The 25,469-nt window shown below is 49.3% G+C and overlaps 3 protein-coding genes and 1 long non-coding RNA gene across 9 annotated transcripts in view; 2 read left to right on the forward strand and 2 right to left on the reverse strand.

Annotated features, from left to right (window-relative positions):
* Positions 1–8,471, forward strand: part of YEATS2 (YEATS domain containing 2) — a 113,800-nt gene extending 105,329 nt beyond the window's left edge. For 4 of the 5 annotated variants that reach the window (XM_045776586.2, XM_045776585.2, XM_045776588.2 and 1 more), the window contains 4 exons: positions 617–843; positions 1,708–1,782; positions 2,750–2,823; positions 4,373–6,115. In XM_045776586.2, the coding sequence (XP_045632542.2) occupies positions 617–843; positions 1,708–1,782; positions 2,750–2,823; positions 4,373–4,481 (485 nt within the window). In that variant the 3' untranslated portion in view covers positions 4,482–6,115. Of the gene's footprint in view, positions 1–616; positions 844–1,707; positions 1,783–2,749; positions 2,824–4,372; positions 6,116–6,246 lie in introns of those variants that run through there. The other variant, XR_015724144.1, reaches the window with a different exon arrangement.
* Positions 8,472–9,078: 607 nt separating this feature from the next.
* MAP6D1 (MAP6 domain containing 1) lies at positions 9,079–14,886 on the reverse strand. The gene is made up of 3 exons (XM_045776589.2): positions 14,446–14,886; positions 10,450–10,567; positions 9,079–9,842 (listed from the first exon to the last, which is right to left on the reverse strand). The coding sequence occupies exons 1-3, from the start codon at positions 14,820–14,822 to the stop codon at positions 9,762–9,764; spliced, it is 576 nt and encodes a 191-aa protein (XP_045632545.1). The 5' UTR covers positions 14,823–14,886; the 3' UTR covers positions 9,079–9,761.
* Positions 14,887–14,947: 61 nt separating this feature from the next.
* LOC123778932 (uncharacterized) lies at positions 14,948–22,407 on the forward strand. Its single transcript, XR_006776038.2, has 3 exons — positions 14,948–15,040; positions 18,690–18,880; positions 20,497–22,407. It is a non-coding gene; the product is annotated as an uncharacterized LOC123778932 (long non-coding RNA).
* PARL (presenilin associated rhomboid like) overlaps positions 18,220–25,469 on the reverse strand; it is a 48,697-nt gene continuing 41,447 nt past the window's right edge. For both annotated transcript variants that reach the window (XM_045776604.2, XM_087861455.1), the window contains exons 8-10: positions 22,629–22,730; positions 22,401–22,498; positions 18,220–18,540 (exon numbers count right to left, since the gene is read on the reverse strand). In XM_045776604.2, the coding sequence (XP_045632560.1) occupies positions 18,429–18,540; positions 22,401–22,498; positions 22,629–22,730 (312 nt within the window). In that variant the 3' untranslated portion in view covers positions 18,220–18,428. The remainder of the gene's footprint in view (positions 18,541–22,400; positions 22,499–22,628; positions 22,731–25,469) is intronic.

The raw sequence follows: 25,469 nt of genomic DNA on the forward strand, positions 1-25,469 counted from the left end.
ACGCCCCGCTGCCAGCCTGCCTGGGTATCCTTAAGCCCATCTTGAACCTGGTGTGGACCTCACCTCCTCATCCACAAGGGGAAACGGATGCGCTGGAAGATTCCGTGGTCCCTTCTGGCTTCAGAGTTCTAGTGCTCTTTGTTAGACTTTGTGCACATCGGCTTCTTAGAGGCCAGATGCACATTTACTCTAAAATGTTAACAGTACTTATCTGAACAGTGAGAGGGGCTCACATGGGTGATTTTTATTTTCTTCACTGTGCACTTTAAAATTTTCCAAAGTTAAAATATGAAAATCAGTTTAGTCATTAGTATTTGGGGCATTGGGGATGGCCTAGTTTTTGGTGGCATAAGTCAGAATTACGGACTGTTTTGTCTGAGATTGCAGTCGCAACACGTATATATTAACACAAATCGCCTGTCTCTGTGCTTATCTGTCTCATGAATCACTAGTTGTCACAGTTCTAGAGCCATAGAATTCTAGAACTGGAAAGAAGGTTAGCTCCCTTGATACTTATCCCTTCTTCTCTGGGTCTCGGACTTCCGGTCTCACGGAGATGGGAAGTCCATTCCTGTGGCCAGCACAGCTGTCCTGCCACTGACTGCCTATCATTTAGAGTGCCCGTCATCGTTCTCCTCCGCCGACAACCTCTGCCGGAAACTGGAGGATCTGCAGCAGTTTCAGAAGAGAGAGCCAGAGAAGGAAGAGGAGGTGGACATCCTCAGCCTCCCGGAGCCGTTGAAGAGCCACATCAAAAAAGAACAGGAAGAGAAACAGGAAGAAATGAAGTTCTACCTGCCACCAACACTGGGGTCTGAATTTATCGGTGACATCACTCAGAAGGTAGGGGTTGAGGCCTTTGCTACTTCTCGGTCACAAGCCGTGTGACGTGCTCAGACCTTTGGCCTTATACACAGACACCAGACTTACCTGGTGAAGCAAAGGTGGGAGTTTGTTCTGCCTGACGATCTTGGGCTGTGCTCCCTGGGCAGCCCCTTGCCCACAGCAGGGCAAGAAAACGAATTCCATGTGAAAGGTCGCTCGCCGGCCGTGGAATGGAAGCAGAGGCAGCTAGGGATAGACCGTTTTTTACTGCCATCTTTGTTCTCATCTGCCTCCGTGGAAGCAGCGCTCCCTCATGAGGCACATGTCCTAGTATTGCCAAGTCTTCTGGAGAAACTGAGCCTTCGCTGACATTTTTCTGGCTCCTGGAGGCCCTGCCCGTGGTGTAGGTGCGGGCGACATCTGCCCACCTGTACCCTGTACGGCTGCTTGGGACCCCGAGTGGAAGGCAGTGTTTGTCTCATTTATAGGACAAAATGCGAAATGGGGTGAGCACCGTTGCCAGGCGTATCTTCATCACCTTTTGCAGACAGGGCCTGAAATCTGATTCTAGGCTTTGCAGTGTGTCGATCCCACTGTCAGAATTCCTGGCAAATCCTGGCCATGTTCTTCATGAAGGAGCTTTCGGGGTAAAAGCAGGATTACAGTAGCATGTTTAACAACCACTCGGAAACCAAGAGAAATAGGATTGTGTGTTCTCCCAGTTGTTATAGTTTGCGTTCTTCCCCCGAGTTTTGTCCAGAATGCTTGTAGAGTCATTCTTTCAAGTGGACATCTCTTTGGGTATCAGAGAAGGGTGCTTGTTTGCAGGGAGGTGGTTTTTAGTATAGAAATAGGAACAGATGCTTTCTTCTGCTTTTCCAGATTGGGGTCACCCTGCAGCCTGTGGCACTTCACAAGAACGTGTATGCATCGGTGGTGGAGGACATGATTTTAAAGGTGGGCGCCTGTTGGCAGCTGCCCCAAGGGGCTGAGGCATTGAGGGGCCAGCAGGCAGGGTGGTCTCGGTCGCAGGCTATTCTGAGTGTAAGGGACAAGGGCAGAAATGGAACAGAGATGATAAGTTTTAAGATTTTCCATCTTAATCAGGCTTAATCAGGCTTTTTCTCTTCTGATTTTTAAGTGAACTAAATCATGGGTCTTCTGAGTGTGAGAGCATCTACGAGACTCTCTGTGCTGATGTCACTCTAGCGATACGTGTTAGTGCCTCTCGAAGCAGCCCGAGATGAGAGCGCTCTCATTGCTTTAGGAGGTGACAAAAGTAAAGCCTTGGGTTTTCTCCACATGTCACAGCAACAGAGAAACAGCCACCGTTGTCCTAACCCTGCTCAAGAGGATGACAGACTAGCTTCCTTACCCGGCCTGATCTAGCTTCGCCGCTCCTTTCCTGGTGGGATGTCTCACAGCAGGGATATCTCGCAAATAACCCTCTCCAGTATTCCTTTTTTTCAGATGGAACTACCGCAGATTTTATTTATTTATTTGGGGGGAGAGAGAGAAAGTGCACAAGTGGGGGGAGGGGCAGAGGGACAAGCAGACTTGGTGCTGAGCAGGGAGCCCGAGTGGGGCTCGAGGCCAGAGTCCTGGGCTCACGACCCGAGCCGAAGGCAGATGCCCAACCGACTAAGCCACCTAGGTGCCCCCCCCACACCTGTTTTCCTTAAAAACAATGTCTGATTAATGAATGTTCCCCCCATTCATAATTTCTCAGGATTATGGCCTCTATTTTTGTGACCTAATATTTGTGGTCTATTATTTGAACCTTTAGTGTTTTGTTTTTTTTTAGGACTTTTGATCCTTCGATAGAATTGTTTCCAAAGTTTTGTATATGGGATGGGGTCACATGTGTCCCTTTCACCAGCAGGCATGTGGCCATTTTTGAGAGTAACCCTATCTTCTGTCATAGGCCACGGAGCAGCTGGTGAACGACATCCTGAGACAGGCTTTGGCAGTTGGGTACCAGACAGCATCTCACAACAGGTACTGAGATCGCTTTGGTCCGTGCTGCTCGCTTACAGATAATTCCTGACGGGTTAGTCGCCCATGAAGAGGTTTTATACCTCATCCAGTTGGAGATGGAGGTGTCAGTGCTTGGGACGTTCCCAGAGCCAGACAGACTCAGGGGTTGGCTTGGTCATCGTGGTTGTGAAAGCCCAGCTTTGCCCAGAGGTCTGCATCTTCCTAATCACTCCTTCGACACACTGTTCATTAGGACTCTGTTCTGCTACCAGGGTTGAAGAAATACCAGCTCTTTGCAGTAATATTGTCCATGATGTATCAGATGTTGGGGTCAGACACTGTGTACATTAACTGATTCGTTTTTCGTTGGAGAATTCTACCCCCCCCTTTTTTTTAGATTTTATTTATTTGTCAGAGAGACAGCACAGCAGGGGGAGCGGCAGGCAGACAGAGAAGCAGACTCCCCGCGGAGCAAGGAGCCCGATGTGGGACTCGGTCCCAGGACCTCAGGGTCATGACCTGAGCCGAAGGCAGGTGTTTAACTGACTGAGCCACCCAGGTGTCCCTCTACCCACCTTCTTAGAAGTCAGGAAACTGGGCTCTGAAAGTTCACGTTACCTGGCTTTCCCAGCACTTGGGTGATAGACCTCATTGGCTCTAAACCCCCGCCGTTCCCCACTGCTTTGCTGCCTCCCTAATTATCACTGACCGGGACACTGAGTTTTGCCTTTTTCCTAGGCCCCAGAGCATGGCAAACAGGCCTTTCTTTGTTCCACATCCTGGCATTCCTTTCAAAGGAAACAAGTATTTTATCCCAGTATACTTAAAGCCTAAGTTCGTAAAACTATCGAAAGCGTCTGAGGACATAAAGAGGCCTACATCAGAGGACTGTTAGGTCAGACTTCACAGGATTAGAATACATCAGGTAGTGTCGAAGAAATCTTTAAGAAAGAAGGCAGGAGAAACAGGAGTTCCAGGAATGTTCCTTGTCCCGCCTAAAACCCAAGAGTGGGCTGCATGCCTTCTGTGGCCCCTGATCACCTCCATCTCCTCAGCTGTGGCGGTGGAGTAGCTGGGGAGCTCTCGGTAAGAACATTATCGCACTGGCCCGCACGGCTCTGTAGCCTGACTCCCCGACAGACAGAAACACGGTCCTGCAGTTCTGTAGCCCTTTGACTCAGCGCTCAGTCTGCTAAGACTGACTGACGAAAACATCATTCTGTGTTGCTGTCCACTTTCTTCCTCTTTTCTCAATCCTCAAAGGCTTTTTTCTTCATTGTTCAACCAGGTTCTTGAAATCCATCTCATGCCTGTGACTGGGAAGTCAGATCTGGGCCCTAAGTAGGGCTGCCTGTGAAGGGGGCAGGCCAGTCTTACCAAAACTAAAGAAGTGAATGGGAAAGGAGAGCGAGCAAGCGCGTGCACCTGCCACCCCCATGCCAGGTGGCCCTAAAGTGGGCCTCAGCTCTGTCCCCTTCCAGGAGGCCTGGGGGGGGGGTCCTTTTGATAAATGGATTAAATTATTGAATTCTTGAGAAAATTGCACCTAATATGCTTTGTTTTTGGACAGGATTCCCAAAGAAATTACCGTGAGTAACATTCACCAGGCCATTTGCAACATTCCTTTTCTGGACTTTCTCACAAATAAACACATGGGGATATTGAATGAAGATCAGTGAATGGGATGAAGATGCCCCTAGAAAAGACGTATCCGAAACTTCGAACTGTGACGACTCTTCTCTTTGGGGAAGGAGGTTATTTTCTATGAGGCTCGGAATATGATGGCTTCCAAACCACTGCCTCCAACTACGTCAGCGTAACACCAGAGTGTTCGGTCCCAAATCAGATCCCTTTAGGACAGAAGTCTCTGAGTCCAGAGTGGATGTGCGCTCTGTCAGCTCGCGTTCGCTCGCTCTCTGGAAAGGCTCCGGGGGAGCCTCCGAGCTGGGCCCGGCCACGTGTATGTAGCAGGTCCTTCGCCTCTGGGTGTCAGGGGGCACCTTGGGCTTGAGTCTCCCCCCACGAGGCAGAAAGTAAGTCTGGCATGAAGGCGGTTCACCCATTCGGGGGTTACAGGAGGCTCTAGCAGTTACCCTGGTGACGTCTGGAGCCCGGCTGCGTGTCCACATGCCACGGGTGGCCGCGGTCAGCTCTAGGAAGCCGTCACGCGCTGCACGAGTCCGAAGAGCCTGGGAGCCCGCACGCCGCGCGGAAGTGTTTCTTCATGGAGCACAGGAACACTACTACAGCCGAGGTCGGGGCATCATCAAGGGATAGGCAGATCCCAGCACAGGTCGGGGAAAGATGTGACTGTAACCAAGCAGCTCTTCACGTGGCAATGGTAGACACCCGCGAATCCCAGCACCTGGCCGACTCGGGCCAGCTTTGTGTGTGCCGGACAGAGAGCTGGATCTGCAGCGTTTGCGGGGTATGCGGGTCACCCTGTGTTGAGTGGCCAGTGGGGAGCAGCCCCTGGGCCAGTCCTCCTGGGATGATAAGTCCTGTCAGTGGAGTTAGCGTCCTGTCCTTTTCTACTCGGCTTTTCCAAAGAAAAGCGTTTCAAGGAAACACTGTGAGTGCCTTAAAGATAGAGAAATGACTGCCGAAGCCACGAGACAGGAATGTCAGTGCTCAGAAGCAGTGAGAATAGGTTGTGCCCAGATGCGGAGCCCTCTCGGTGGGAGAAGTGAACAGAGGAGGAAGGTCCGCAAGGCCCTGCGTGATGCCCAGTTCCATTACAGATACTCTGTCCTAATCTTCCTAACATAGTCTGTGTCGAAGGAAAGGAGAGAATTTATTGTCAGGAATCTGCTCAAAAGAAATTTGAAGCCTGTAAATCAGACTTACCCAATCAACATAATTGACATTTTCGTGAGTTCTGTAGACATTTGGGTCAGGAACAGAAGGCAGGGAGGTGACTAAGAGCTCTCCCCTCCTTTATTCAGCATCTGAGGGTTGCAGATGCACCGGGAGATCTGTTGGGTAAGGCATCGGGCATGCCCAGGCTTAGTAAAAAAAAATAGTACATAAAAGCTCGGCTATTCCATCCATTAACTACTGCAAGCGAGGTTCGTGGGCAAGTGCATCGGTTTATTCAGCGGTGGACTGCGACACATCTACAGGGTGAAGGATCGATCCAAACGAGAACAGATTGATTGATTACAGGTATGAAAGCCTAAAGTAATTATCTTTTTGCAAAAGAAATATTAAATCATTTAACAGTTCCCATGTGTTAATGTTTCAGATGTATTTGTACCATAACGTGTAACATAATTGTGTAACAAAAGTCTACAATAAATCTTTTAGTATTTGCGATGGGTTTTTCTGAGTTCAAAGCACTATGCTTTGGAAGCTTCTTCCGTTAGGTCCGAAGTAGCTGGGATGGGGGGCAGAGGTCTAGGTATTTGTGTGTTTACATTAATTCTGCCACTTCTTTCCAAAAAGAATTTACAGCTATGCAAGATAAAGGATTACAGTTACATAAAAGTCTGAAAAAAAAATTTGGAAGATGCACGTTGACCCCGGAAATAAGGATTTCTGACAGCTTGGGGCAAAGGCAAACTGGCTAATGGAGCTCTGAGCCTCCTCCAAGCCAAGGCAAGGAGGGAAACCGCGCCTCTTGTCTTACAAAGCAGCACGCTGATCTGTCCGGAAAGCTGGAATTGGTCTCTGCTGAGTTCTGGAAGAAATTACTCCTGTGACACAGTCCTGCTGTGACCATCTGCTAGCAGAATGGCTAAAAAAATAAAAATAACCGAAGATGCAGAAACATTTCAGAAAGGACCACTTTTTACATCTACCCTTAACAAGACTAAGGGCTTTGAAAGCTTTGGTTCTTCAAAGGCAGGAAGTTCTGCAGGGAAGAGGCATTGTGAGAGAGTCCAAGTCCGTAGCTTTCTTCGGACCAGACTTTGCATCAACCTTCAGGGAACTGAGTGTCCGGAGGAAGGAGAATAGGGGCATTGCTTAGGCTCCTTTCCTGAATGTTGATCTCAGCCACAGTTTTGACGGTGCCACAGGACAGAGGTTCAGGACCCAGGCAGGCTCTCAGCTGGGGACTCCCTCTTACTGACGGAAGCCTGTGTGAACAGGGCTGGCCGACTTGACCCCCCTAAAGGGGAGGTTCCCCCGTCTGCCCGGGGTGGCCTACAGGGTCAAGGTTTTTCAAAAGCTGCTTTTTGGAGTTTGACCTAAAACCCTGGTGTTAGTACAGGTATGAATGAAAGTATTCCCATTTGACTGGGTTTTCTGAGTTTTGAAGCACCATGGAGCACAGAGGCAGGACCTTGGTCTCAGTGACTTGGGTCTTCGGGGGCGTCCCTCTGCTCGGGCCTCACGGTGCATCCTCAAGGCGGCTGCTGGCAGTGCTAACACTGGTCATGGAATCACTGATACTGAAACGCTTGCTTCTGGCTGAAATTAGCTAACAGATTGAACTTTTTATTTTTAAAAACATTACTCTTTACAGAATTAATACAAAAATGCTTATTACATAGAAACTTTAGCAAATATAGTAAGGTGTAAAAAATTTAAAGTTACCCATAATTCCCCTTCCCAAAGATAACCATTAGTATTCCACTGCATTTTCCTCTCTTTTACATGTGTGTGTGACATGTGGGTTGGTACCACACGCTTGAGACTATTGTGTCATTGCTTTGGAAGGCCACTCCAGTAACATGATGTTACGCCTCCCTACGACCTAGAGTGGGCAGGAGGAAGTTCCTTCTTCAGAACCCCAGTCTCCTAATAATGAAGCCTGGAAGAGAGGATTATTGAGTTGGGGGTTTTATGGAAAGCTGTCTGCTCTGGTGCCTTCCAAAAAGGTCCTTGGGCATGCAGTCCGCCTTCAGAGGCAGGCCGGGTGAGGCAGGGGCGCTCCCGCTGCTGCAGGGCCAAGGCTGCCAGGAAAGGGAGGCCTGTGGTAGCTGGGTGAGGTCAGCCTTTCGGTCTGGTCTGCAGCCTCTGGGGGAGAGAAGGGTGACACAGGCAGGGTCTAGGGAAAGGGGCTCTTGTGTCAGTGGCATCAGATGGGCCAAAGCTGCAAAGGAGAATAGAGCCAGCCCCCTGGGGAAGGAGGAGGGGGGCCTGGGCAGGAAAGGACAATTGTCGCGTCTGTGCTTTGTGGGCCATTCACTGTTCTAATAAGCACCCTGCCTATAAACAGGAACTGTCTTAGCAAGGTGGGGGTGTTCTTACTCCGCAGATAAGCGGAAGCTGAAACTGCTCACAGCTAGTGAGGAGAGAAGTCAGAAGCCAGGATCTGAGCCCCAGACTAGCTTCAGAGATGGTCTTTTCACCCTAGACTCGGAGGGGCGGTGCACATGAAAGAAGGGAGGATGGTGTGTCCTGTGAACACTGCGAACGACACCACTGTGGCTGGCAGTCCAAAGAGAGAGACCTTAGGATTGGTCAGCCTCCAAGGGGCAGCCAGTAAGAGCCATGATCCGCCAAAGCCCAAGAGGAGGATAAAGATGAATGAGAAGGCGCTCCAGGTTCATAATTAAAGAAATAAGCTAACAAGGAACTGTAACAGTGCACTTTTGCATTTTAGTAAAATCCGAGATTGTACAGTTAATCTGTTCATTTCCCAGAGTGCACAGCAGCACTCTCTCTTAGAAACATCTAATATGCCAATGAAGTCTGAAATAATAGAATCCTTTGTGTAAGCATATGGTTTTGGTTCTGCCTTTATAATGATTCAGAGCATTTCCTTTGCTGCACTAAGAGGAAGGCGGTGCCAGCCAGAGCCAGCCCCTCCGAGGGCCCAGTGCCGCCAGTCTGAAGGGCTGGGGAACGGGGGTGCCGGCGCCTGCGACTTCAGGAAATGTTCGCCAGATGCCGTGCGTGAGGGCTGGAAAGGGAGGAAGATCCAAAGGGAAATCCTTGAGTTTCCCTACCAAAAACTGCCCTGAGCCCATGCCTCTCATCTCTAAGAGGGGACAGAAACTCCTTCAAATGTCTGACCGCCGGCTGTGCAAACTGGGCCAGGCTCCCTCCGTGTGGCACGTGGGCTGGGACTTACCGGCAAAGGAGGCAGCTTTCCAAAGCCGACAGCTGCCGCCTCACAGTGCACTCCCCCAACTGTAAGTGAGAGAGCAGGGTGGGAGTCATCTAGGTGTAGATAACGTGTTAAAGTCTTTCAGGGAATGAGGCTAATGCCACTTCGTCCCAAAAAAGCTCCCAGTTCTTTGCCAGTGTGTATGGTGTTCCCTTCTAGTCGTCAACTGTAAGGGAAAAAACTGGAATTAGTAATAAAATGTGGGGCTCAGAAACCTATAAGGTCAATGTCATTCATTACTTCACTCCTCACAAGAAGCCTTTTGTTAAAATATAAGGGTCATCTGGGCCCTACATTATATCTTTGAAAATTGAAACCCTATGATTGAGATACTCTGTTGCTTTTGGAAATGACATCCTAGTTACTCAGCATCACCATGAGTCACGTGCAGGTGATAACCCAAGATTTCTTCAACCCGAACGCGTGGGGCCGTTTGTAGGCATCTCCAAGGAGCTCCCTTGGGTTACCGTAGGTTACGACGTCCTCATGCAGCCTGGAAAACAACCAAGCGGACATTCCTGGTTCTTTCAAGCACGTGTTACGTCCATATTCCTCAGCCTGCACAGACCAATTCAGTTTACAACAGAATTGATCCTTAAGTGCTTCAGATTTAAAAACTGAAGGGTGGCCAAAAGAGGCAATTAAAAAAAGATCTGAAGCCTTCTGTACACTTGTGGAGGGACAGGAGGATGGTTGAGGCCAAAGCCGAGCTGGGTGGTGCCATGTCCGTCTGCGCCTCTGGTCTGCGCCAGGCCCACAGCCCGGGCGGTGCCCTCAGCAAGAGAGACGGGCCCTTCCCCTCAGACAGCAGAGGGCCAGTCCCAAGATCTCACCCCAGTCCCCGAGCGGCTGAGGAGAGCCCCATCTTGGCGGCAGTGGTTCTGATTTCCGCTGTGGCCAGTCACACATTGAGGATCCGGGGAGCTGAAGCCTGAAAGATGGCTGATGGGTTAGGGGTGAACTTCTGCCTCCCCTCAGGGGCCTGAAAAATGAAATGTGGCTCCATATCAGTGTGTCTTTCCCCCAACTTTCTCTCCCCACCACCTCCCACCCCCACCTCCAGGAAGAAAATTCCTGCCTCCTGTCCTCTTTGTCCTCCAAGAGTTGGGACTGCTGACCTGAAGGGTCTGTGGGGGAAACATGCAGGGGACAGGGTCACCACAATAGTGTCACATATGGCACCTGGACCTTCCGTTCTCCCTGAAGTCTCCTTTGGGTGGAATCAAGAAGCTGAACAGTCCCAACCTCTCTTGCATCTTCTCTCTGACATGAATGCCAAGGGCGTGGAAGGCTCATCATTAGTGCTTAACGGTCAAGGGTAAGATTGGGATTTAGGAGGAAAAGGGACACCCTGCTGGCCAGAAAGCTGGCATTAGGGAGATACCCACCTGGCCAGGAACAAAGGATCACTCTGGCTCTCTGCTGAGGGAGGACTGGGTGCTCAGACGCTACTGTCCTTGGCCTTAATGCCACTTTGCACCATCAAAATCCAACTCCTAGTCCCTAACCTGGAAAAAGGGCCTCTGTTCCCGCACCGTCTGCAGCGGGGAGCCCAGCCCCTGGCCCTGCCACACCCGTTCCAGTCTGACCTGGAAGCTGCCCCCAGGGCTGCTGTCCCATCCAGAGCTGCGGGTTGTGATGACTGTGGCGGGTCTTGCCTTTGTGGGTCTTGGCGGCTTCACTCCAGTCCAGGCCTGGAACTCCTGTCTGGAATACAGAATACGGTCGCCACCTGGCTCAGGGTCAGTCCTCGCTCCTCCTGACTCTAGGGGCCACCGCCACTGTCCCGTGCTTCTCGGAATGTCCTGGCCAGTCCCCACTGCTAAAATCCTGCTCTGGGTCCAGGCGCGAGCACCTGGTATGTGCTGGGCATTGGAAACAAAGTCCCAGCCCTTCCTTCAATGCTCCCTCTTTTGCCTCCAGGCCACTTTAGGGGGGCCCGAGACACCCAGAACCAGTGCAGGTCGGTCAACTCCAGCCCAGGTCATGGTGGCCCTTACCTCCACAGGAGGTGCTGGCCTAGTGCCCAGGACAGCAAAGGTCTGTACCTGGTTACAACTGAGAAGGAAAAATACGGTTCAGTATTAGGTTTACTTTTTAATAACCGGTCTTATTAGCGACTGTCTAACCACCCACAGGCTGGTCCGGCTTCTGCAGGGCACCGTGCACACAGGATGCGGAAGGGGCCGGGGCTGGCAGGCGGGGCTGGCTCCCCAGACAGAAGTGACAAGGCTGGCACAAGTCAGCTCCATGTTCTTGGAGTACTTTTTTTAGAGACAGAAGGGGCAGAGGGAGAATCTCAAGCCGACTCCCGGCTGAACTCCCCGCTGGACAGGGCCCGGTCTCCCCACCCTGAGATCATGACCTGAGCTGCAATCAAGAGCTGGACACTTAACTAAGCCACCCAGGTGCCCCTCAGAGTACATTTTTTGACAAAGATCTACTTCCTCAATTCCTCTGCACAAAAAAAGACCTATTTTAATTCTATCAACTCCCATGCTAGTGCGCTCAGGAAGGCAGAGACCTGCTGTGTCCATACGAGCACCTGGCCAAGGCAGTGTTCTGTAGAAAGGGTCCAGCTGGCCAGGGGCAGCACCCACATGTGGGCTGGATCCATTCTTGTCCATCCCACCCACGGCCCTGGCTCGGTTTCAGGCCCAGAAGTCAACAAAGCTGCCTTTTCTCCTCGGCAGCAGCACAGCTGGGCACCCCTGGGCCAGCCTCTCGTGTAGGGAGCAGCTGTGTCTGTCCGTGGTTGGCACTCAGGGGTGCCAGGAGGCAAGCTGGGCCAGGGCCCTATCAGCTCACTTTTGCTTCTGAAGCTGCAAGGTTCCAAAGACCAGCTGCCCAAGCCATCTGCCATTCTGTTTCTCCTGGGGAAGCAGGTCCTCCCCTGGGTGTGCCCTTCTGTCCCCAAACTGAGTTGAGCCTTGTGCCTGGCAGCCCAAGCCTGTCACCCCAGGGTGGCTGCAGGGGTCCCAGCACAGAAAACGACCAGAGCCAGGAACTAGAGCAATGCCCCCTGGCTGTTCCTGGGACAGGGCTGGTGCCAGAGACCAGTGAGGGAAGCTGTCGTGGGGACAGAGAAGGGACCTCAGACCTAGAATCAGCAGGACCCGCTGCCTGCTGGGGAGAGGAGGAGGGCAGAGCCAAGTTCAGCAGTGGTCCTGGGTCTAGGCCAGAGTTGGGGGTATGGGGACCCAGGAGTCAAGCTCTGGCTATTTCTGTTTTACAGATGAGGAAAGGGTCAGAGAGGTCAAGTGACTTGCCAAGTTTATACCCCAGGAAACGAGAGCTCCAGTGAGTCCCAACTCCTGGCAGTAGCTTTCCACCACCACAGGCCACAGCTCAAGAAACGAAGGGATTCAGAGCGGCAGCATCTTAGGAAGTGCGGTCTTGGGGAGATGATCTATGGGAAATTCTGAGCCTGGTTTTTGGTACTTGTTAAGCAGAGAATAACAACTTGAAACTTTGATATCACTGGAGCTGGGAGGACCCAGCAAGACGTTCAAACCCACCATCTGCTCAACACAAGTGAGAGGCCGCTTCTAAGAGCCCCGCCTTTGCTTGAATATTACCAATGAGGAGGAGCTCAGCACCCCGAGGCCACTCACTCCATCATCAGTCCATTGGAATTTTAGAAAGCTCTTCCTTCCCTGAGCTGAAGCTAGCTCCCCACCAGCTCTGCCCTGGTCCTGTTCCTGGCCTGGGACATCAGTCATTTGAAGGTGCTGCACACCCAGGCCCTCAGGCCTTGCACACCTCTCACCATTCAGGCCCCTCCAGCTGGCTCACCACCAGCACACAGCAGTCCGAACCCTCCACAGCCTGGCGAGGGCCTGAGCTGGGCTCAGTGTTGGCCCTGCCCCCAACGTTCCCCTGTGCATTTTAGCAGCTCAGCTCGAGTACGCATCAGTGAGCACGAGACCCATCCATCAGGTTCCTGACAAACTGCATGCCCATGAAGGAACCCCTGGGGAGACAGAACCTTCTACACGTCTTGATAATTACTCTATGGAAATTCTACCTTAATACAATTGATTTTAAAAATAATAAAACTGAGGGGGAAAGTTAACACCTTTTTGCTCCTTTAATTCCACAGGTCGTAATTTCTAAAGAAATTGATATGAGCAAAGACAGCTAGCTTTAAGGATGCTCATCACAGAAATTTTTTTCTCTCTAAAAATGGTTTTTTAAAGGTAACACGTGTACAAGTTAAAAAAAAAAAACAAAAACAGTTCTTAAGAGGGTGAGAAGTCAGTGCCCTTCCACCCCCGGCAGCATCCCTTCCTCCCCCCACTTCTCTCCCCCAAGGTTCCTGTGTTTCCACACATCCCTCCAGGGATAACCTATGCTTATTTGAGCAGAAACGTGTATATCAATACCCCTTTTAAAAACACAAATAGCAGACACACTGTTACACATTTTGTTTTCTTGACACGTACCCATCCACCATTCTCCAGCCCTTCTGCTGTCAGCACACGCTAGGCCTGCCAGGAGCCCATCCTGGGGCAGAGCTATAATTAACCAGCTCCATCGGCAGGCGGTAGGGCTGGCTCCACCGTCTGCAGTACAGGGTTGTAACATACCTTCTATTCCTTAGCTCCCACCCCACATTCACGGATACTTGCAAGGAAAACTCCTGGACATGAAGTACTGGATCAAAAGAAATGTTTTTAATGGTCCCTAATTAGATCCTAAATATTCAATGTGGACAGTAGATTAATAATTGGACATATATATTAAAATATGGACAAATGTATATATCCCTAGGATAAAACACTGCACATCTACTAAAATTCGTGTTGTAAAAAAAATACCTAGTAACATTAAGAAATCCAAAATTGATGGAAAAATGTGAACAGAATCTAAACCTATAAGAATTACAAATGGGTATGAACTCAAAGGTTAAGGATTAGAAATCACTACCAGTTTGGATGGGGTTACAGGAATTAATTTGTTGTAATTTCTGTAATTGCCAGTTTTTCTACGGTGAGTTTATATTACTTTTGTAATAGGAGAAAGAAGAAAGCCCTCAGTTGTCCAGGGGCAGAGCTAAGGTGGGGGGCAGGGTGGACCCATAGATCTCAGTCACTCAGTGAGATCCCTAGGGGGCCACCTACCGGGAGCCCTGTTTGGTCCTCACCACCAATGCCTCCACAGGGGGCAGGGGGCAGAGGGAGCTCCGGCAGTTGGCCTGCACGCACTCTGCCTATGGCTAGGCCCACCTGGTGGAAGTTAAAGCAGATTTTAACTCAGTTGAAGGCAGGGCTTTCTGATAGGGCTGCCGGAGAGGGAGAGAGGGGAGTGGGCTGTGAGCAAGGTAGTGAGCTCACTGTCAGCAGAGATGCTCGCTCATTCACTCTGAGGCTGGTCAGGGAGCAGCGAAGGTGCGAAGGCGACACCTCGCCCGGGGACCAAAGGGGATGACCTCCGAGGCCGCCTACAGCTCTCCAAGTGGTGTGGGATGCGGGCTCCAGGTGCCTCCTCCCTCCCCACCAAGCTGGTCCTCACGGTTCCCGGCCTCCGTTTCCTCCTACCATGGGATCCGGACTCGACGCGCTCCCCTGCCCGAAGCCCCATACCTGTAAGATGTGGTCACCGCAGCCGAGTCCGTGTCGCCGATGGGGAGCACGTAGACACCCTGGCCAGGGGCTGCCGGGGGCTTGTTCCTGCGGCCGCCCGCACTCGACCCGCGCCCCTGCGGAGCATCTCTGGGCCCCGCGGGCGCCGTCCACACGCCGAAGTCCCGCTGGTACTGAGTGAGTGGCACGTCCCGGCCAGGGTCCCTGGCGCCTGCAGGGGACGGGCCCCTGCGGGAAGCGGCGCCGCCTGGGCCCGGCTCCTCGCTCTCGAGGTCCGAATAGCCGTGCAGGGTGAGCGGCACCGCCACGTCGGAGCGGTCCAGCTGGTTCCAGCGCCGCGCCAGGCAGCAGAGGCGGCTGATACAGGGCCACGCCATGCCGGCCCCGGTGCCCGCCGCTCGGGTCCCCGCGCTCCGGGCCGCACCGCCCCCGCCCGGCGTCCCCGCCCCCGCGGCCCTCCCCGCGCCGCCGCAGCGCCGCCCCCTGGCCTCGGGGAGGCCGGCCGCGGAGGGGGAGGGCTCGGTGACGGCCCGGCTTGGCCCGGGCACGCGCGGGCCACGGAAGAGCGCGGACCGGTGGGCGCAGAGGCGGCGAGGTGGGTATGCGAGGGCGGGGGTGCCCAAAAACGCCTGTAGGCATTCACTAGTGTCTACCGTGAAGGTTTCATAATTTAATCCAAAGTTCCATTAATGCTATTTTCTAAATCGGACCTGGTTTCGCCGAGAGCGAGAGCCAGGTGGCAACGATCCCGTCGCGATCGTCCTGGGCCGGCGCGGGCGCAGTCCGCCGCTGCCAGGGTGTTGGGGCTCGCAGAGCGGCCGGGGCTGCCGCATTTGTGCTAGGCTGCTCCGCGCACAGAGCGGAGGTGCCGCGATGCGGGCAGATGCGGGCATCGCAGGGCAGACGGGGGGCCATGCTTCCAGAGGACACGTGTTTGAATCAGCCAGTGAGTCACTCTTTGCCTTTACGATGCTAAATTTGTAACAGCCAATTCAGTTTTCATTGAGAAGTGGCATTAGCCCTCAACTGACCTTACCCTGGGTTCCAAAATCCCTCATTTTAAAGCATGGCAACAGAAGACTTGGCGTTATAAAGCTGCCTACAAGTCTTTGGCCATTGTATTATAAAAATTCCCTTCCCTACTGTGCACGCATTCTTTTTTTATTGCAAAGTTTGGGGAATCCTCCAGGCTAAAGGTCAGTCTGTTTAATGCATGACAGGGCACCAGAAACAACTCCCTGGCCACACTCAAAAGACTTCCTGAGTATTTGACACATGCCCTCAATGTGCACTGCAGACCAATGACTAATTAATCACACTACTGAAACAGCATTAATTACCCAGAGTTCCATCTCCAGCATATACTTGAACGGTCTCCAGTCTGCATCTTAGAGAAAACTGCAGTGCAGCCCTGACCAGTCAGAATACAGATTCCTCTCCCAAACCATCCCCTCTCAGCTAACCGTCATAGCAAAGTGACAGCTGCCCTGGTCAGCCCATGGCTCAGGAGGCAGCAGGAGAGGAGCACACCGGGAAGACACTGGGAGGTTACACACCTGCTCTCCCTGGGCTGGGCAAGCTGTCTCTGTGTGACCTCCATGCTCCAGGGCCCTGGGTTAGCCACTTGGGACATTTGGTGACTACAATACTCCATCCTGCAGGAAAAAGAAAAAAAAAAAAAGATAGCTCTTCTTTTTTATCGTCATTAAGCAACAAAGAGCACTTACTGTGTGCCTGGAATAATGCTGGGGGACTCCAGGAGGTTTAGTGTAGTAGGCGACAACAGAACTGGATAAAGTGGAAGGGGTGGGGCTGGTCAGGCTGGTTTCAAATGCAGGGTAGGGGGCTGGATCACGGAGAGCCTCGGGAGCCATACTGAATTTAAAAGTTTAATCATGGAGGACAATAGGGAATGAAAATAGTGTTTTCGGCACTCTGTGGCCGTATGACAACACATAAGGAATTAGAGACCAGCCGGAGAATAGCCTCAACAGTCCAGGTTAGAGACGAGGGGCTGAACTAAGGCACCGGCACGGGGAATGGAAGGGGCACTGGATTCTAGAAATAAGAGAGAAAGGAATCTAGAATGGCTCCCAAGTTTCTGGCTTCCAATTGGTGAGATCACTCCTTAAGCCAGGAGTGATATCTGAGGTGCCTATACAGTGGGGTCCCAGCACCTGAAACCGTACCTGGCATGCAGTAGATGCACGTACTGAGGATGGAGAGGGTCCACGGGCCCAGAGTTCAGAAGACATCCTCATGAAGAACACGAAGCCAGGGCAGGGGGAGTGAGACGAGACAGCTGCATTCCTGGGGCACAGCACTGAACAGGCCCATAGAGGAGGCACAGCCCGAGAGACACACATGGCCTTGGGGTGCTCAAGTGTCAGCAGAGAAGCCACAGTGAGAAAACACCCTAGCAGGCAAAGAGTAGGGACAACCGCCAAAGCTACAGACAGTAAGGCTCGTGCTTCCAGGGCTGGGCTCTGCCCTTCACAAGGCCTCTCACGGGGAGAATGGCGCTTGCCTGTTCAAAGGCGCCAGCAGGAGGGATGTTTCAGGCGGAGCAGTGATTCAGGGACTCGACCTTCTAAATTGCTCCCTCCCTAACCATCACAAAGCAGGAAAACATGTCCTCATGGCCTGTGTTCCTAGTGTGCCCACAGTGAGACATCAGTTTCATTTTGGACTCCATACGGAATGTCCATGTGATCTCAGCCTCCCATCCCATCTCTGAGAAATGCTTCTTGCCTCATCTGTAGATCACAGGGCTGTTAGCGGAGTATGTTCAGAAACGTCACAGCACAGCAGCGTGACCCTGAGCAGCTCCCACACAGAGCCACCCCAATTCCTTACCAGCAAAATGAGGGCTAGGTTAAAAAAACAAAACACCGACCTCCTGGAAGTGACATTAGTTTAGGATAGAATCCTTTCTGCCTGGTAAGAATAACTGGCATTTCACACTAGAGAACAATCTGGGGGGAAAAATATGAATTGTCAAAACCTAGACAATTCCCATGCGTGGGGACATGCTGCCATTCAGCTCAGCACTGTGAGGTAGGCACGACTCCCTCCTTTCCCTAAAGCCCGACCCCCTCCAAGACAGATGGCTGCGCTCCTCTCCAGGTGCAAGAACTGGTATTACCTCCTGAGGCCACCAAAGACTGAACACTCTCCCATAAATGATCTCAACAAATACTACTAAACTCTCAACGTGCATTTCCTGAAATAACTGTCAATCATGAGGGCAAACGAGAAGTCTACTACAGGGGAGCTGTTCTGTGACCACTGTCTGCTATCCCAGTACGACGCTTCGATTCAAAGAATGTACGTTTTCAAATGTAAGATGCAACTAGGCTCAGATTCAAATGTGAATTTATCCAAGATATTTCCTTCTAACTCTTAATTTAGCTACAGTTTTAATCTAGAAAGCAAAGCCTAAAAATAGCTTGTTGTATATGCCACTCACTGCCAGAAAACATTACCTTTCTTGGGAAAATGTAGAAAATACTACAGCTGTTATTTCAGTTCACACCAGACAGAAGATACTCTTAACTTTTTTTTTTTAACCTGCTGATCAACCAAAGGGGTAGGTGAGTAAGCAGAGATGCAAGAAGGCCGAAGTACAAGAACAAGCATCTCTGAGTCTGAATCAGGTCTTTCCCTGTGCACTCCCGCCAAGTTCACGGCTCAAACTACGTCAAATATACCAACAGCAAGATTCCAGGGCAGCAGTAGTGCTGTTCAAAAGGGACACACACCCTGTTTACAAACTAGAGATATAAACCTTTATTTCACAACTTTGTCATAATTCACTTTCTAATAAGACATGTACTGGAGACAGAGTTTAAAATACTGGGAAGCTAGATGCTGGGTGTCTTCCAGGCAGGAGCAAAGATGTGGTCATCACTCCAGGGCCGACGCGTTCCTGGGGCTCTCCGGGCAGCATGGGCCCCACGCACCAGTAGCGTCCAATCCCAGTTTTACTTAGAGCCGCCGCCTTTTTTGGGGCTGTTAGTCCTCATTTCATGCCAAATTTTCACTAGTGGCTCCCTGTTCTTCCAAATGAGTTCATGACCATAAGTAATATACCATCTGGGGAAAAGAAAAACAAACCAGGTTCAACTCAAACAGTATGACATACAAATGTTAAGTACCATGAGGATATCAAGTTGATATTTAAAAAACTGAATGCCATGGTCATTTACTATCTTGACTATTAAATAGCTGATTATTTGATGTAGATCGATGATTCGCCCTTAAATGGAGTCCAGAAAAGGCCGAAGTGGGATGGGCTACGTGCGGCACACACTACTGCTGATGCACCGCCGCAATCACACACCAGCTCCCAGGAAGACACGAGGAACCCAAGTCTCAGGGAAAGCAATCTGCTCAGGGGCTAACAGCTTCTAAGTGGTCAAAGACTCACCTGAAGGTCAGATTCTAAGCCTGGTCTCCACTACATAAAAGAAATGTCAGCATTCAAGGTCACTAAAGATGGCATCAATTGGTTTTTTGGGGTTTTTTTTAAAGATTTTATTTGATAGAGCACAAATAGGGGGAGGGGCAGAGGGAGGAGGAGACTCCCCGTTGAGCATCCGGGGCTCAGCCCCAGGACCCTGGCTTCAGGACCTAAGCCAAAGGCAGACGTTTAACCAACTGAGCCACCCAGCCACCCTGATGGGCTTCAGTAGTTTAAGTGCTTCTCATCAGCTTCCACCTGGCTACACAAAGGGTCATCTGCTGATCCAAATTCTGCCCATCTTTTAAAATACAGTTCCAATCCCCATTCTGCTATTCAAAACTGCCTAAAAGCAGCCTGAAGCTATGAGCTGAGGAAGCTGAAGCACCGAGAAGTTTAGTAATTTACCCTGCCCAGGCTGCACAACTAGGGTTCGCCAGAAAGGACACCAGAACCTAAATCTGACTCTGAAAGCTGTGCCCTCCCTGCAGCATCTAGCGAGCATCTACTGTAAGGTGAGGAACACACCGCTGAGTGACCAATGAGCGGGGCCTGCCTTTAGAAGCCCATGGGCCTAGGTACAAGACCAGAAGCCCTACCGGAGGGAGGCACAGTCTTAGCATAACTCAGGGGCACATACCTCCTCCTCTCCTGGGCTGGGGAAGGCTGGGAAGGCTTCCTGGAGGAGGTGGGGGTTGATCTGGAATGGCTGTTATTGAAAGCTACTATGACTGAAACCTTTATTTTTGCCCTGGTTTGCCCAAACAGATTTCATGCTGCCTGAGGCAGAGACTAGACTGTGTTAATCTTTGCATCTCCCCAGACACCTGACTGAAAAAAATGCTCTATTTAAATGACTTAGATTAGTATCAGAATATCAGTTTAATGCCTCAATGTTTTTGTTCTGAATATGTTTATTTTAAAGCACTGAATCTTTTAAGTACTTGAATCTTAATATTCACTAAATACAGTTTAAAAATGGTCACGAAAATAGTCACCATTAAAATGTTAAAAAATAATCAGTATATTTACAGAAAGGAAAAAGACACTTAAAAAACATGCAAATTAAAAGGCATGTTACAAAATTCTTTTGGGCTTAGCCAGATTTTGACTAAGTCAGTTTTTTGTTTTTTTTTTTTTTTAAAGATTTTATTTATTTATGAGAGACAGCCAGCGAGAGAGGGAACACAGCAGGGGAGTGGGAGAGGAAGAAGCAGGCTCCCAGCCGAGGAGCCTGATGTGGGACTCGATCCCGGAACGCCGGGATCACGCCCTGAGCTGAAGGCAGACGCTTAACGACTGCGCTACCCAGGCGCCCCTTGACTAAGTCAGTTTTGTTTCTCAGAACAACAGAAAAAGGATCACCTAAGATTCTAATGCAATTGTAAAACTCTTGCAAGAAATGAATCACTTGTCAGGAGCTCTCCATTAATAAAGAGAATCAAACAGTTTAATATTACGGGTAAACTATTCTGACTATACTTGGAAGTTCAAATAGAATTGGTCATTTGGCCAAATTAAAATTAGGAAAACACTTTAAAGTGACCAATTTCTAAGTTTTGATTGGGTGTTTCCGGTTTGCTCCGCAGCAGCCGCACAGCCTAGTGCTTACTCTGAAACTCCGCTCTGCAGAGGGCCAGCTGTGTGACTTCCAACGGTTCCCTTTGAAGCAGTTTCTGGGGCGCCTGGGTGGCTCAGTCAGCTAAGCGGCTGACTTCGGCTCAGGTCACGACCTCGGGGTCCTGGGATCGAGCTCCGCATCGGGCTCCCTGCTCGGTGGAGAGTCTGCTTCTCCTTCTCCCTCTGCCCCTCCTTTCCACTCATGCTCTCTCTCTCTCTCTCTCCCTCAAATAAAATCTTTGAAAAAACGAAATAAAATAAAGCAGTTTCTTTTCTGTAAAAATGAATACCTCACAGGATTTAAGAGTATGAAATCAGTCCTCAGCTTGGGCACACAGCAAATACTCAATGTATGTTAGCGATTATTATCGCAAAGGTACAAGGCGAGGGACACAGAGTCAAGGAAATATACAGGAGGATACTAATGGAATCTTTGCCATCAGTACGGATTTCTAATTTTATTAATTAAATTAAAGATGTTGGAAAAGAGGAATTCTGGACGTGACTGAGGTCTAGTAAATGAAAGGAGTTGAAATTAGAAACAGCCAAGAGAAAGGATTCCTCTGCCTTTCAGATCCTGTACTTTAAAATACATTTGATCCAATTATTTTCAGAATGGAAAAGGCCATCTAATTATAGTTCAGAAGAATAAAAACCTGCTGGGGAGAAAATCCTTTAAGTACACAGGGGAGGATCCAGAGAGATAAGTTTAGAGTTCATAAAACAGAACCCTTTTCCTAAGTCTTTATGTTTCTCACATTGTAATATCAGGTCAGTTTCTACTATTTATAATGTGCGGCTGTTAAAGCCAGAACTCACATATGCGATTCTTTAATCATCACTGCAAATTATAAATGGCATAATGGCATTTAGTTCCACCGCCTACTGGGCAAAACTGCTCCACTTAGAATAGATTTTTCTTCTTTTTTTTAATTGAAAAACTTCAGTTTTCCATTGTCATGAAACAAAGTAAAATCCAAGTAAGTGCCACAAAAAGCAACATTTATGAAGGAAAAGAGTCCCTCAGGGGATCCAGTACACCAGACAGACAATGACTCTGCCGAAGGGGCGCTCACGGTCAGGTGGGCTCCAGAGTCCTGAGGAAGTGCCGGGACAGAGGCGCTCCAGCGCTACCGCATCTCAGGCAAAATTCCATTGTGTGACACACAATGGAAGACCTCGTGTACACTACGCTACTGTATTCAATATGGGGTGACGGAGGTGGGAAGGACTTTGGATCTGGGTTTAAATCTTTGCTCTGCTCCTGTCTGACCTGGGGAAGATCACTTTTGAACCTGTTTCCATCAGGAAAATGAAAGTAATAAGAGAATGGAAACCACCAGCTCAGAGCCCACCACATAACAGATGCCCAGTAAGTGGTCAATGCTGGTTTAGGATCCCCAGCCTCTACTCGTTCAGATAGCACACACCTGGACACTTGTCACCGGCAGAGTGTCCACTCTGTGTTTGCCCAGCACTGGTGACAGAGTGGTGAGTGGTGGTAGGAGAGGGGAAGCCTGAGAGTAGGGAAAGGAGAGGACAGCGCACACTTGGGATGGGGGACAGTATCCCAAGAGGGGCTAGGAATCCTGAGAGCTCCCGAGCCGGGGTGAGCAGAGGTTAAGGGTAGGGTAAAGGCACAGTGTCTCTACAAATGACTGAGGCTGGGACAGGACTGCTGTTCTTCCCCTTCCACCTCACACGGTGAAACTGGGCAAGGCCAAAGGAAACCATGTACAAGTTTTCTCACCCTCTCACCCCCATCTGACCCTGCTCCCATCTCAGAGTTAACTGCCTTGCTCTGCCTTCCTAAGGTGGGCGGGGGGAGAGGACCCAAGAAGGCAGTGTAGCAATCAGTTATACTCAAACTTACATTCCAAAGAGAGCTCCCCCAAGATGTGCTGCATGATCAAAAAATTTCCATCCCAGGATCATTCCTGCTGTATCCATGGCAATAATGGCTTTTAGGGCCTGAGAGCAAAAGAGAATAGAACTGGTACAACTTTGATTCCTCCAGCATTGACATTTCTAATTTAAGGGCAAGAATTCAATGTAAAAATATCACCACTGTCCCAGCACTTCCCTTCATAAAAATACTCACATTCCCTGCCGTGAATGTGAACATTGGAAGGAAGATAATGGCGAGCCTCCCTTCTGGAATCTTTGTGCAGACAGCAGCAAGGACGGTCATGATTGCGCCTGACTGCAAGTGAACACATGTGAACATGTGAAATTCTCAATGTGCAACTTTTTAGTGACGACAATATCTAAAGTAGCAATACTTTGTCCACAAAATTGATAAGCCACACATTTCTAGGGTGAGCACAAAGCTTAAAAGCTTTTCGTTATTAACAGAGAAAAATATCAGACAGGGGCGCCTGGGTGGCGCAGTCGTTAAGCGTCTGCCTTCGGCTCAGGGCGTGATCCCAGCATTCTGGGATCGAGCCCCACATCAGGCTTCTCCACTAGGAGCCTGCTTCTTCCTCTCCCACTCCCCCTGCTTGTGTTCCCTCTCTCGCTGGCTGTCTCTCTCTGTCCAATAAATAAATAAAATCTTAAAAAAAAAAGAAAAGAAAAGAAAAGAAAATATCAGACAAAGGGGCTGCAAGTCCACTGCACGGTAACCGCCTGGAAAGAACGAGATGTCTAATAACCAGCATGTGAGTGCTTAATGAACTTCAGCAATTTCATTTCATGACTAAAATGAAATTCGCAAATTTCCACAAAGCCACTTCACCCAGAGTGTGACATGAATTTGCCCAAAGAAACCCACATGCGTGGATTTCTTCCATGTATAATGTTTTTATCTCAAACAAACAAAAAAAAAATCACATGTAATTTGCACCCTACTTCATAATAAAACTAAACATTTTCTTTAAAACCTTTGAAGAGATGTTCTGCTCCAGGAAAGCATGCCATGTCTGTCCCATGGCTCTGCCTGAGCCACCCATCACAGCATCCTCCCAGGGACACACATGCATTTGCCTGCCTGAGAAGCACTTCTCCCAAAACCCTCATATTAGAGAATAAAAATCTAAATGTCAGGGTGCCTGGCTGGCTCAGTCAGTAAAGCATGCAACTCTTCATCTCAGGGTCATGAGTTCAAGACCCACGTTGGGCCTAGAGCTTACTTTAAAAAACAAACAAACAAAAACACCACCAAAAAACAAAACCCTAAATGTCACAACCTTATGATCAATAAGTCAACCATTTCTTGTTATAAGTTGAAGTTCTTGTTGTAGTTGAAATTATAATAGCTGTATTTTTTTAATCGTGTGTTTCTCCAGGTTGCTACATAACCTTCATAATTTAAATGTATAATGGCTATGAAATATCTTCTGGATAAATGCTAATTTAAACTCTTAATGTTAGACATGTTCCCACTTCCTCTAAATGGTAGAATACTTGAGAAATTAGGTCATAATTCCTAGTTCACGTTAAATCTCACAATAATCATTCATCCAAATACTCGAGGCCTACTTCCTATCAGGCACTATGCTAGATGGTGGGGGTACGGAGGGAAACCAAACCAGCAGTCCCTTCCTTATCGCAGCTCACAGAGGGGCAGAAGTAAAAACGACAAAACATGATCAGCTATGATGGGGAAGCGGGGCGTACTATGGCGGCACATGGAAGGGAGAGCACATGGAAGGGGTCGTAAGTGACATCAAGTTTTGCATGGAAGGGTCACCAGGCATTGGCCAATCTTTAAAAGGGGAGGAGATGAGAAGAGTGTTCCAGGCAGAAAACCAGCCTGGAGATCAGAGAGTATAGTGAGGGGGGGAAAATGCAAAGAAGCTCAGTGCAGCTTCAGACCAGGGGAGAGCAAAGGGAGGCCAGCACTTTAACTTCATTCGTCTTCTGCCAAAATTCTCAGTTCCAGTCGCTTATTAAAAATAATAAGCCTTATTAAAAATAATAACTGAGCCTGGTGGCGCAGTTGTTAAGCGTCTGCCTTTGGCCTGGGGCATGATCCCAGGGTCCTGGGATCGAGCCCCACATCAGGGTCCTCTGCTGGGAGCCTGCTTCTTCCTCTCCCCACTCCCCCTGCCTGTGTTCCCTCTCTCGCTGGCTGTGTCTCTCTCTGTCAAATTAATAAATAAAATCTTTAAAATATAATAATAATAAAAATTTTAAAAATTAAAATAAAAATAATAAAACTCCGGGACATCTTGCTGGCTCAGCTGGTAGAGCAGGTGATTCAATCTTAGGGTTGAGTTCAAGCCCCACAATGGGTGTAGAGATTTCTTAAAAATCTTTTTTAAAAAAATTATATATATATAGTATGTATATATGAAAATAATAATAATAAACTTCCATGTTCCATGAGGGACATTCTATAAAACATATTCCCACTATTCTTCAAAAGTATCAAGGTCATGAAAGACAAGGAAAAACCGAGAAACCATCACAGCCTGGAGGATACTAAAAAGACATGATAATTATATGCAATGCAGTATCCTGGAACAACAACAACAAAAAACATCGTGGAAAATTCAAATCCAAATATAGTCTGCAGTTTAACAATGCTCTACCAATGTTAATTTTTTAGTTTGGTAAGTTATGGTTATAGACGATGTCAACACTAGGGAAAGCTAATGAGATGTACACCTTTACCCTCGTAACACCATCACTGCAAAAACGGATTCCAGCCAGAGTAAGCACTGGACGCTATTTCAGGGGCGTGAGGAGGCTGACAAACAAGAGCTCCCGATACCTGCATAAATCCCAAGGCATCTTCTCACAAATTACACACTGGCTTCCAAAGGTAAAGGAAACCAGTAACTTTACAGTAGGGAACCAGCAGGATAACAACCACTCAACGGATGGACTGTAAGGGGCGAACGGGCGTTCTGTGCCTCCAGCTGTGCTACCTGAGGACGTAACACCACTCGTGTAGCATTCCAACCAAAACACACGATCAGCATCTCATCATGAGGAA

Source organism: Ursus americanus, chromosome 4 (assembly GCF_024610735.1).
Source record: "Ursus americanus isolate L20-20 chromosome 4, mUrsAme1.1.p, whole genome shotgun sequence".
Classification (NCBI taxonomy): Eukaryota; Metazoa; Chordata; class Mammalia; order Carnivora; family Ursidae; genus Ursus; species Ursus americanus.

Excerpts from the sequence above, each read along its gene's own strand:
- MAP6D1 (XM_045776589.2), bottom strand. The coding sequence starts at position 14,822 with ATGGCGTGGCCCTGTATCAGCCGCCTCTGCTGCCTGGCGCGGCGCTGG. Across the intron at positions 10,568-14,445 it reads GCGGTGACCACATCTTACAG|ACAGGAGTTCCAGGCCTGGA; the intron begins GTATGGGGCTTC and ends TCTGTATTCCAG. Across the intron at positions 9,843-10,449 it reads GCCCTGGGGGCAGCTTCCAG|GCCCCTGAGGGGAGGCAGAA; the intron begins GTCAGACTGGAA and ends TTCATTTTTCAG.